Source organism: Ovis aries, chromosome 2 (assembly GCF_016772045.2).
Source record: "Ovis aries strain OAR_USU_Benz2616 breed Rambouillet chromosome 2, ARS-UI_Ramb_v3.0, whole genome shotgun sequence".
NCBI classification, from domain to species: domain Eukaryota; kingdom Metazoa; phylum Chordata; class Mammalia; order Artiodactyla; family Bovidae; genus Ovis; species Ovis aries.
Genome location: NC_056055.1, coordinates 240,666,766 through 240,676,554, shown reverse-complemented (window position 1 = coordinate 240,676,554; position 9,789 = coordinate 240,666,766). Strand labels below are relative to the sequence as shown.

Below are 9,789 nucleotides of genomic sequence, written 5' to 3'. Positions count from 1 at the left end.
TTGTGTGAACTTGATAAATCATTTCACCTGAGTCTCATTCTCTTCAGCAGTCCAATGGAGAAAATAATAAACCTACTTCTGAAACGCAGTCCTGGGGATGAATTCTGATCATGTACATTAGAGCATTTTGTAGAGCGTTGTAACAACACAGTATGGATGAACAACAACAAAAAATACTCCCTTTAGGTAATAAAATCCGTTACCAGGAGACGGGCCTTGTAGTTTTCAGACTTATTACCTTACTTGCCAGGCTGAGGGTGCAGTGGAAAGAGTGGATTTGGGGTTGGAATTAGGCACCCCCTGATCCTGTTTCCTTGCCTATCAAGTGGGGCGGTCACCCCTGCTGGGTCTGCTGTTTAGGGTCTTTGTGGAGGACAAAGGAGATCAGAGAGCAAAGGCACAAACGTGCTTAAAAAGTGCTAGAAGGGAGGGAAAGAGATTTGTGCAGGGACCCCTTGGCAGGGGCACTAGTCTTGGGGCTCTGGGTACTGCAGAGTTTTCCCAGTGGGGAGAGAGGAGGAGGTGCACTCCTGGAACCAGCATTGTGGGGACAGGACTCCCCCCCTGAGAAGTGAGGTGTCAAATAATAAACTAGGCCAGCTCTAGAAGTCCCCGATGGGGACAAAGAGGGAAAGAGGTCCTTTCCGCAGGCTTGGACCCATCCCTTCATTACCCTCTTCCCAGCCAATTCCATTTGCCATCAGAGGATCTTGGGCAGAGGCCTCTCCAGTGGGCTCCCTTGTGACCTTCCTGCCAAGATTTGTTGGGAGGGGCTCACCCTGCGTATCTGTGGCACCCCTGTCCCCACTTTTGGGCTGCAGATTCCTGGCCTCACCCCTAGGGAGAGCAAGCTTGACACCTTTCACACACGCAGGCCAGGACAGATCTAAACCTGCTCCAGAGGGAAAAAGCATGGTGTACTAGAACCCTGCCCTGCCTTCCCATCTGAACGAAGAGCATCCACCAAGGCCCAGCAGAGCGGGCTGACCCCACGTGAATAACTTGTCCCCACCCCAGGCCTCTGGAGGAAGCTGGGGAACCAGAGACCTTGTTTGGGCTGGCTGTGCCCCAAGCTTACTGTGCCTCTATGCAAACCACTTAACCTGCCAGGGCCTGTGTGACCATTGGCTAAATAAAGGAGCTGGACGTCATCCAAGGGTCCTCCCCTGCTCTGAGATGGTGACCAGGAAGGAGTTAACAGAGGCCAGGCTCCAGGTCAGGAAGGCAAGGGTTAATCTGGGGGGTGGAGGCTCTCTTGGCTTTTCCTGTGGAGAGTGAGGTTTGGCTGCCACCAAAGTTACTTCCAGTCCCCGCTGTCCCTTCTGCCTTCAGTCTGGACCTGCCTGGGGACCCTGGCATTCAGCCTCTCCATGCAGAGGTGAGTGCATCCTGAGCCGGGAGCTGGGGTGGGAGGGCACCCAGGCACCCAAGGGCACGGAGACTGGCACCAAGCCAGGGAGCACTGTTCCCCAGCTGGCATCTGTGTCCATAGCCGGAAGCTTGGGCAAAGTTTGTCAGCCCGCCGACCCCAGTGCTGGGAAAGGTGGGCAGAGGGACAGAGGGCACAAGGATGTCTGCCAGGCTTCTAGGGAGGGAACGTCTGCGGTCGGGCACCAAGGAGCTCAGAAGGCCAGGAAGAGGCAGTGGACAGCAAACTATTTTGGTCCCTGTGTTTAGGAACTTTTTATAGCCTCCTGCTCAGGGCTGGGAAGAGGAGGGGACAGGAGGGTACCTATGAGGTCAGACAAGCACAGATCCCTCCTGGGACCTTGGAATCAGACCTGTTGCCAAGTTGAGTCTTTGGGAGGCAGGAAGGAGGGCACTGCCAGGCTCTCCTTGCTGCCTGGGTTCCCAGTCACCAGCTACCTATGGGCTGACTTACTGGACACTAAGTGGGTGTATGTGTGTGCATTTATACTCATGCAGGCTGCCCTGGGGTGCGTGGGATTGGTAGAGTTTCTACTCCCCTCCCCCCATCCCTGGCAAGTTGTGTTCCTTTGTTGCCTCCAGCCCAAGGAGGTCTCCTCAGCCCCTAAAACTGCTGTGTCCCTCTCAGCTGAATGGAGGATGGGAGGAGCAGGGAAACAGAAGTCGGGTGGAGTGTGCTGGGCTGTGTGGGTGGCCCATTCTATTACTGCCAAGGGAACTGTCAGCTCTTGATTTACAATCCCTCCGGGCCCCCTTCCCCAGCAAAAAAGGAAGGTGGAGAAGAAGGGTCATGGGGGTCTCAGGGTGGGGGACCTGGAGGGCAGGTTTCTGGGAGTACAAGTTCCTGGGAAGAATTAGTGGAAGGAACTTTTTAGTGAGGTAAGGGGCCCATCTCTCACGGAAATCGCTTGGTGTTAAAGCGGCAAGAATAGAAGCAAAACCTAGAGGAAAGTTCTGATAGGCAAGTGAGAGATTCAAACTACAAAGCAAGAGACCTGTGTTCCAGTCCTGGGCCCAAACTCTCAGTGAGACCTGAACTAGCCCCTCCTCTCTGCGCCAGTTTTCTCTTCTGTGGAATGGAAGTGCAAGGGGCAAACAAAGTGATGTTTACAAGCTGGGCATTCTGGAATTCCCTTCGAAGGGGCACAGACTGAGTGGCAGATAGCTGGCTGAAGTGACGTGGTGACCATCTCCCTCTCTTTCCCTGATGGCCCTGCCGGGCCTGGGCAGGGCAGTTGGCTGCAATTACCGGAGGCTCCTACCCTGTGGTTATGTCCCTGACCTCTGTGCTTGGGGGCGGGATGGGTGGGTCTGGCTGGAACCAGCGGGTGGCTGGGAAGCCTCCTTGTCTTGGACTCAAAGTTGCTAGGTTGGGAAGAGGTATTTTTTCCGGTTGAGGCTACTTTCGGGAACCAGACCGGGGAACAGCCCCATTTCCTTTTCCAAGGGTCTGGCTTGCTGATGCCTGCTTGGCATGGCCCTGTGGCCAGAATGGGGCACGCTCAAAAGGGCCTAGGTCTCTGGATGATCAGAAAGCCCCTGTCCATCGTCTTTGAGGGATCAGGGAAGGGATACCTGAGCCTCTGCCCCCTAGGCATGGCACCTGGCTGAACTGCATGGGGGAGGGCTGGCTGGCTGACCTTATTCCCAGGAATGCCTTCAGGAGAGTCATCTCCTACTCTCCCCCTGACCACTCCTCTTTCCCCAGCAGGTCCCAGGGAGCCCCAGCCAACTGCTCTCAGTTCCTTCACTATCTGCCTGCCTCCAGCGGCTTATGGAGCACTGTCCTGCCCAGTTCTGCTAAAATGCTTCTGGCCTCTCCCTCCACCCCGTCCCGGGGACGGACCCCCAGCGCCGTGGAGAGGCTAGAGGCCGACAAAGCCAAGTATGTCAAGACGCACCAGGTGATCGCGCGACGTCAGGAGCCGGCTCTGCGTGGGGGTCCCGGGCCGCTCACCCCGCACCCTTGCAACGAGCTGGGGCCCCCTCCATCGCCCAGGACGCCCAGGCCCGCCCGCCGGGGCAGTGGCAGGCGACTGCCAAGGCCTGATTCCCTCATCTTCTACCGCCAGAAGCGGGACTGCAAGGCTTCGGTGAACAAAGAGAACGCCAAGGGTCAGGGGCTGGTGCGGCGCCTCTTCCTGGGCAGCCCCCGAGACGTCGCCTCGAGCAGCGCAGGCTCATCGGAGCGACCCGCGGCTCCCGGGGGTTGGGCCGCGCCCCAAGATGCCCCAGAAGCGGCGGGAAAGCGGGCATTGTGCCCCACGTGCTCGCTGCCCCTGTCGGAGAAGGAGCGCTTCTTCAACTACTGCGGCCTGGAGCGCGCGCTCGTGGAGGTGCTGGGGGCCGAGCGCTTCTCTCCGCAGAGCTGGGGCGCCGACGCCAACCCCCAGCCCGGAACGTCGCCGCCGCCGGGCTCCGGAGACGCCAGCGACTGGACGTCCAGCGAAGGCGGCGGAGATCGCCGGGACGGTGCGGAGGGCGGCGGCTCAGAGGCGGCGGGCTCGGAGCGGGATGGGCGCCCCCAGGTGTCGGTGGTGGAGCGCAACGCGCGCGTCATCCAGTGGCTGTACGGCTGCCAGCGCGCCCGCGGGCCACCGCGCGAGTCCGAGGTGTGACCGCCGCCGCTCGGGGGCCGGCTCTCCTGGAGCTGGGGGTCCGGGGAAGGGCAAGGAGCGGGCGCGGGGCTGGACCCGGGCAAGGGCAGGGACTCCCTGCCTCACGCGTCGAGTGCTTTGGGGCAAGCCCTTCCCTCTGGATCGCGGCGTCCACTCATGAACCTTCGGAGCTTGGGACCAAAGGGTCCCGTAGGCCCTTCCCAGCGCAGACTCAGGACGGGGAGGGAGCCGGCCTCGCGGCCCTGTGGAGGCCAGGAGGCGAGTGAAGACTGGGGTGGGAGATCAGAGAACCTGCTGAATAAAGTCAAAACGTTCTTTAACGGACTCGGAAGGTTGGATTACAGGGCAGACGCGCGAGGGTTTTGGAGTGTGGCTTCCAGACTGACTGTGTGACCCTGGGCCAGCTCTCCGCCTCTGGGAACCGCAACGACATCACCTCGGTTGATCAAAGTATTTTTGAAATGGTCACAAAGCGCTTGGCAAAGTTGAGGAAGTGCTAAGTAAACGAAGCCTCTAGGACCACTACCGAATTAGTATAATACTAACAGTAACACTATTATGATAATCTCTGCCACTCACCGGCCCCCACCACAGGGGTGGGGTCCAAACTATTTCGGGGAATAGCGCCTTTGGGGAGGTTGGGGGAGAGGTCTGCTCCCAGAAATCTGGGGTTCACTAGTCCCTGAAGGCCCCCATTCCTGGAGCTTTGCTGCCCATTTTGGTTACTAGGTATGAAGGGCTGAAATGTGGTGTTTCCAGAATCAGGATAATAAAGGACTTTTCAAACCAGGATTTTGCCAGCTTACAGCCTCACGTCATCACTGCCTTTCTTTCCCTTAAGACAAGGTCACCTGTTTTCCGCACACGTTCACACCTCCAAGTCTTTATTCACTTCCTCTTCCTTTTAGCTGGGTTACTTTCCCCTTTCTTTCCACTCATCTAAGATTCCATATATGCATTCTCTTGCTCTCTCTCGGGAACTCCTGAATTTCCCAGCCGGTCTCATCTCCTCTGAGCTCCCAAGTACAGCCTGATTTTGGGGCCTCAACTTATTAGCTTGTGTGGGACCCGCTGGTAGTCTGGGTTCTCTTGTTAGTCCCTGACCTTCCCCTAGTACAGGGACAAGGCCACAAGCAAAGTGTGTCAAATTAAAAGCGGCTGGAGAGGACGGCAAGACCTGTGCATACTGGTAAGATGGTAACCCAAGTCGAATACAATCTGTCCTGATACCAGGGATGTCCCTGGTCATTTTTCTCCCTGTAGGTTTGTGGGGGCAGAAGGCGAGGACCACTCCAGCTGGACCCGGGCCTGAGGTTGCCCACCCCAAAGCAGCCTTCTCCATCCGGACATAAAAGCACGCGGTCACCGGAGGTGTCAGGCCAGGTTTTTATCGCGGAAGGGGAGGAGTGGGAGCCCGGTTCGGCGAGCCGGCTGGCTAGTCGCCCTTGGGCGCCGCTTTCACCCTCATCTCGGCCAGTTTGTGAGTGAGGAAGCCCCACTTGAAACCGACCACGGGATCGGCTTCGCGCGGCTCGGGGCGCTCGGCGACCTCGTCCCCGGCTTCGGGGTCCGGCTCCGGGGTGGGCTCCGCTCCGCGCAGCATGGACGCGGCGGCCGCCTGCTGCTGCTGCCACCTGCTGGCGAACGCGTCCCAGAAGCCGGGCCCGCGCGCCTCGGCCGCCGCCTGCGGGGCGGGCTGCGCAGCCAGCGGGCTGCGGGAGAGAGGCGGGGTCAGGGGCTGGCCGGGAGGCCCCGGAGAGGCCAAAGGACAGGAGGCGGGGTCAGGGGACCTGTCGTGGAGCCAGTGGGGCCCGGGCGAGGTTGACGGCTGGGGGGTGGGAGGGAAGTGGGGGGGGGGGGGGGGGGGGGAGACCCGGGAGACTGGGAGGAGGTCAGGGCGTGGAGGCGAGAGGAGGCACTGGGATAGGGGTCAGGGCATTAGGTGAGGGGGTCTGGGCTTCCCTGGTGGCTCAGCTGGTAAAGAATCCGCCCGCAATGCGGGAGACCAGGGTTCGATCCCTGAGTTGGGAAGATCGCCTGGAGAGGGGAACAGCTACCCATTCCAGTATTCTGGCCTGGAGAATTCCATGGACTGTATGGACTGTATAGTCCAAGGGGTCGCAAAGAGTCGGACACGACTGAGCGACTTTCACTTTCACTGGGAAAAAGGGGTCGGGATCAGGATCCGTGGGGAGAGAGCTGGGCTCAGGGGCTCAGGGTAGGTACTCGGCGAGAGGGAGGAGGCCAGAGGAGGGGAGATGGAGGCTTCGGGAAGGTGGGGACGAGCTCTGAGATAGGAGCGGGCGGAAGGATGGGAGGTGGTGGTGGCACCCGGTCGGGGTGGGGGAGGGGCGCTGTCAGATTCTGGAGGCGGTCCTCCGGGAGCCCGGGGGAAAGGGGCGGGGCAGGAACAGGGGTCTGGTTTCCTGGATGGAGGGAAAGAGGGTCCAGAAAAATGGGGGACGCTGGGGAGAGGACAGGTGCAGAGACCCCGAGGAAGGAGAAGAGCCTAGATCAAAGGCTTAGGGGAGAAGGAGACTAGAGAGGTAGCAAGGAGATGTCGGGAAGGGCAGTCAAGGAATGGTGATGAAGCTTGAGGTAGGGAGAGTCGATGGGCAGGAGAGAGAAAAGGAACCCTGGGGCAAGAGAGATGGGCGGGTCGGGGGAACTCTAAGGAAGAAAGGAATAGGGGGGATGTCAAAAGGGAAGTGTGACTGGGCTGGAGTAAAGAGCAGAAATGGAGTGTGTCCCAGAAGAGAGCTAGCGGGGAGACCAGACCCTGGATCTGACCTTGTGGCCCCCAGCATCAGGGACCTGCTAAGACAGTGACTCCTAAACTATTACCCTCAAGTCCTCAGGGAGCTCGCTGAAAATATAGATCCCCGGCCTCAGCTAACACCCACTGAATAAGAATCTTTGAAGGAAAGGTCTGGCAATCTGTGTCTGTCTGAAGTTCTCTGGGAGGATGAGGGTTTAGACCAATACTTAAGAACCACTGATCTGAACCACTCTCTATTCCAAACACCTAAAACTTCTCTCCTGGTTTCCCTTATTCTAGGGAGGTGACCCCTCCCACATGAGTGGTGAGAGACGCGGTAATACCTTCTAGCATCTCAATCCCAACAGCTGGTAAATTCCTCCCGAGATCTAATCTAATCTCCCAGATTGGCCTCTTTCCTGCTGAGAGAGAGAGAAACAGGAACAGCCAGGGGCTGGCCCTCCCCAGTCCTCCATGGTCAGAAAGACAAAGCAGAAGGAAAGGACATGGGAGAAGAGGGTCCCCAGGTCTGTTTCAGACGGCCGTCCCCGAAACACACACATACTGGTCGGCACAGGGCTCCGGTGGCAGCAGCTTGTCCTCATCTTCTTTGTTAAACAGAGATGACATCGTCAGCCAACCTTTCACCCCGACTCCCTGAACCTGGGAGAGAGGGGCTGAGAGTCAAGAAGGGCCCCAGCACACCTCCCAGCACTCCACAGAGGCTTCTGCCCAGCTCCCCAGGGTTGGGGTGGAAAAAAGGAGAACTCACCCGGCGGGCCAGCTGTGACATGGGGTTGAAGGCCTCTTCAGTGGGTTCTGCCATCTCAGACTCCACTAACACTGGGTTCTCCTTCTGGGACACAAGACCCCCACCCAGTATGAGAGAGGACCCAGAGGAATACGACCTCCCTTCCCTCCTGCTAGCCTGATGCACACAGACCAGGCTCTCCAAACCCCATAGAACAAGATACACCTAGCCCCCTGACACCCTCCAAAACTGCACGCAGGTGTTTGTACCTCTACGCAAAGCTACCTGTCATACGCATTACCTGTAGAGTAGATCCTTGCAGACATCTTTGAGCTCACATACCTGGCTCACCCACAGACACATTCATACACACTGCAAAACACATGGACAAAGCCTTGCATGCCAATGGAGACACACACCTGTACATGAGTGTGCCTCCATATGGCTACAGCTCTTCACCTGTACATAAGATACATGTGCTGTGAGGCACTTACCCAAGGATGCTCAAAGAGTTCACACCTGTGCTCTTCCACGACTGCAGACAGGTACATGGAGGCCCACTCAGCACACAAAACTTCTCCACCTATCCACAGACACTAAGACACATGCACACACACACCGAACATGCATACCATACAAACATAATACCTGTGAATGCTTCCATAGTCTTCTGCCCCAAAGGTGTACCCCTGAAAATGCCTACAGCCTGTTCACACCTGCACACACACACACCTTACCTGGCAATTCCACACAGACACCAATCCCTATACTGACCCACACACACTTCTACACAGGGTCAGCCCTGGACACCAACCTGTGTAGACATACATTTATTCACACTGACATACACACACCCTAGAACTAATTCCTGCCTCTGCCATGTCTATTTGTCTAACTGCCATCCCTGGTGGCTCAGATGGTAAAGAATCCACCTGCAGTGCAGGAGACCTAGGTTCAATCCCTAGGTTGGGAAGATCCCCTGGAGAAGGGAACAGCTACCCACCCCAGTATTCTTGCCTGGAGAATTCCATGGACAGAGAGGCCTGGCAGGCTACAGTCCATAGCGTCACAAAGAGTCGGACACAACTGAGCGACTTTCACTTTGGCTTTCCAGAGGTAAGACTCTTTCAAAAAACGTTTTTTTAATGTCAGAACAAACATGGTCCAAGTAATGGCTCTGATCTGATGCTGCTACAGTGACCCTCAGTGTAACAAATGGTGCTTCTCCTGCCACCAGTCCCAGGGGCTCCCATCCTCTCAAAGCAAATCGTCCCACTTCTGCTCAGCTTTGCCCGTTAGAAACGTGTGTCAAACTGAGTGTATCTGCGTGGGTGCTGCCCATGGGTCCTAAGAGGATCCCTTCCATGTGGCAGCCCTTGAGGTCTTTGGAGACACTGACCACTCCTCAGGTGCCTCCCTCACCAAGTCATCCCTTCTTTGGTTTTCTGGAATGTCCTGACTTTCTGCCACTGCACCATGCCATTGGTCATCCCTGAATTGCTAGTTGCTTCCACACAAGTCAATGCCTCTCTCTCTCCCCTTCCCTCCTCAGAACTAGTCCCTTGTCCTTCTCTATACCTTTCACTCCTGCTGCCCATCTACCCATGCCCCATCCAGCAAGCAGGATGGTACCCACCTCCTCTGCCAGGCCCTCCTCAGATTCCCCACTCAGGGTCTGTAGCACTTTGGACTTGTAGGTTTTCCAGAAGGCCTGGCTCATGGCTGCATGGGAAACAGGCCTGGCACCCAGGCACGGGAAGCTGGTGGTTCAGGGGGCACCCAGTGGGTCTGGCTCCAGGAACCTGGTGAGTCTGAAAGCCTGTCCCAAGCATCAGGTGACCTCATTAAAGATGCACCAGCCTCCCCAGATGGCACAGTGCCCAGCAGGTGAACCTGATCCAAAAGAGTCTGGTGAGACCCAGCTTCCGCCACTTCAGTCCCTCATGTTGACCCATATTTGCAAGAATAATGAAAACACCATGAAGACATCTTTCTTCACAGAGGCCTCCTTCCTGGGCCTAGGAGTTCATGAATTTGATTATTTGGAAAGGCTCCAGAAAAATTCTTCTTCATTGACAATTTCTATTTACAAAGTCTCTGGGCTTAGGACCCACAGTGGTGCCTCTGTGGTTGTAGCCATACCAGCTGTGCCCTCAACAGGGCTGTGCCCTCAACAGGGCCCTGCCCTATATCTGCACTCAGCCTGTATGGTCTGCAGTGGGAAGGCCCCAAGG

The 9,789-nt window shown here is 57.0% G+C and overlaps 2 protein-coding genes across 4 annotated transcripts; one reads left to right on the top strand and one right to left on the bottom strand.

The window, feature by feature from the left end:
- The first annotated feature begins 1,330 nt into the window (after positions 1-1,330).
- Positions 1,331-4,838, top strand: FAM110D (family with sequence similarity 110 member D). Of its 3 annotated transcripts, none has more exons than XM_027965489.2 (2): positions 1,331-1,378; positions 3,140-4,838. In XM_027965489.2, the coding sequence occupies exons 1-2, from the start codon at positions 1,371-1,373 to the stop codon at positions 4,044-4,046; spliced, it is 915 nt and encodes a 304-aa protein (XP_027821290.1). In that variant the 5' UTR covers positions 1,331-1,370; the 3' UTR covers positions 4,047-4,838. The 3 variants fall into 3 exon arrangements, with proteins under 3 accessions (XP_027821290.1, XP_014949162.2, XP_042100456.1); XM_015093676.3 differs by having other exon boundaries at positions 3,137-4,838; XM_042244522.2 differs by lacking the exon at positions 1,331-1,378 and adding an exon at positions 2,813-2,944.
- A 580-nt stretch (positions 4,839-5,418) lies between these two features.
- Positions 5,419-9,422, bottom strand: C2H1orf232 (chromosome 2 C1orf232 homolog). The gene is made up of 4 exons (XM_027963994.3): positions 9,192-9,422; positions 7,577-7,660; positions 7,370-7,467; positions 5,419-5,758 (listed from the first exon to the last, which is right to left on the bottom strand). Exons 1-4 carry the CDS (start codon positions 9,273-9,275, stop codon positions 5,482-5,484), a joined length of 543 nt encoding a protein of 180 aa, XP_027819795.1. The 5' UTR covers positions 9,276-9,422; the 3' UTR covers positions 5,419-5,481.
- Between the last annotated feature and the right edge of the window lie 367 nt (positions 9,423-9,789).

What these genes read in the sequence shown, in the direction of transcription:
- C2H1orf232 (XM_027963994.3), bottom strand. Translation starts at nt 9,275, where the DNA reads ATGAGCCAGGCCTTCTGGAAAACCTACAAGTCCAAAGTGCTACAGACC. An exon ending in AGGAGGGCCTGGCAGAGGAG is followed by an intron (nt 7,661 to 9,191) that starts GTGGGTACCATC and finishes CTTGTGTCCCAG; the next exon opens with AAGGAGAACCCAGTGTTAGT. An exon ending in CCGGAGCCCTGTGCCGACCA is followed by an intron (nt 5,759 to 7,369) that starts GTATGTGTGTGT and finishes TCTCTCCCGCAG; the next exon opens with CCCGCTGGCTGCGCAGCCCG.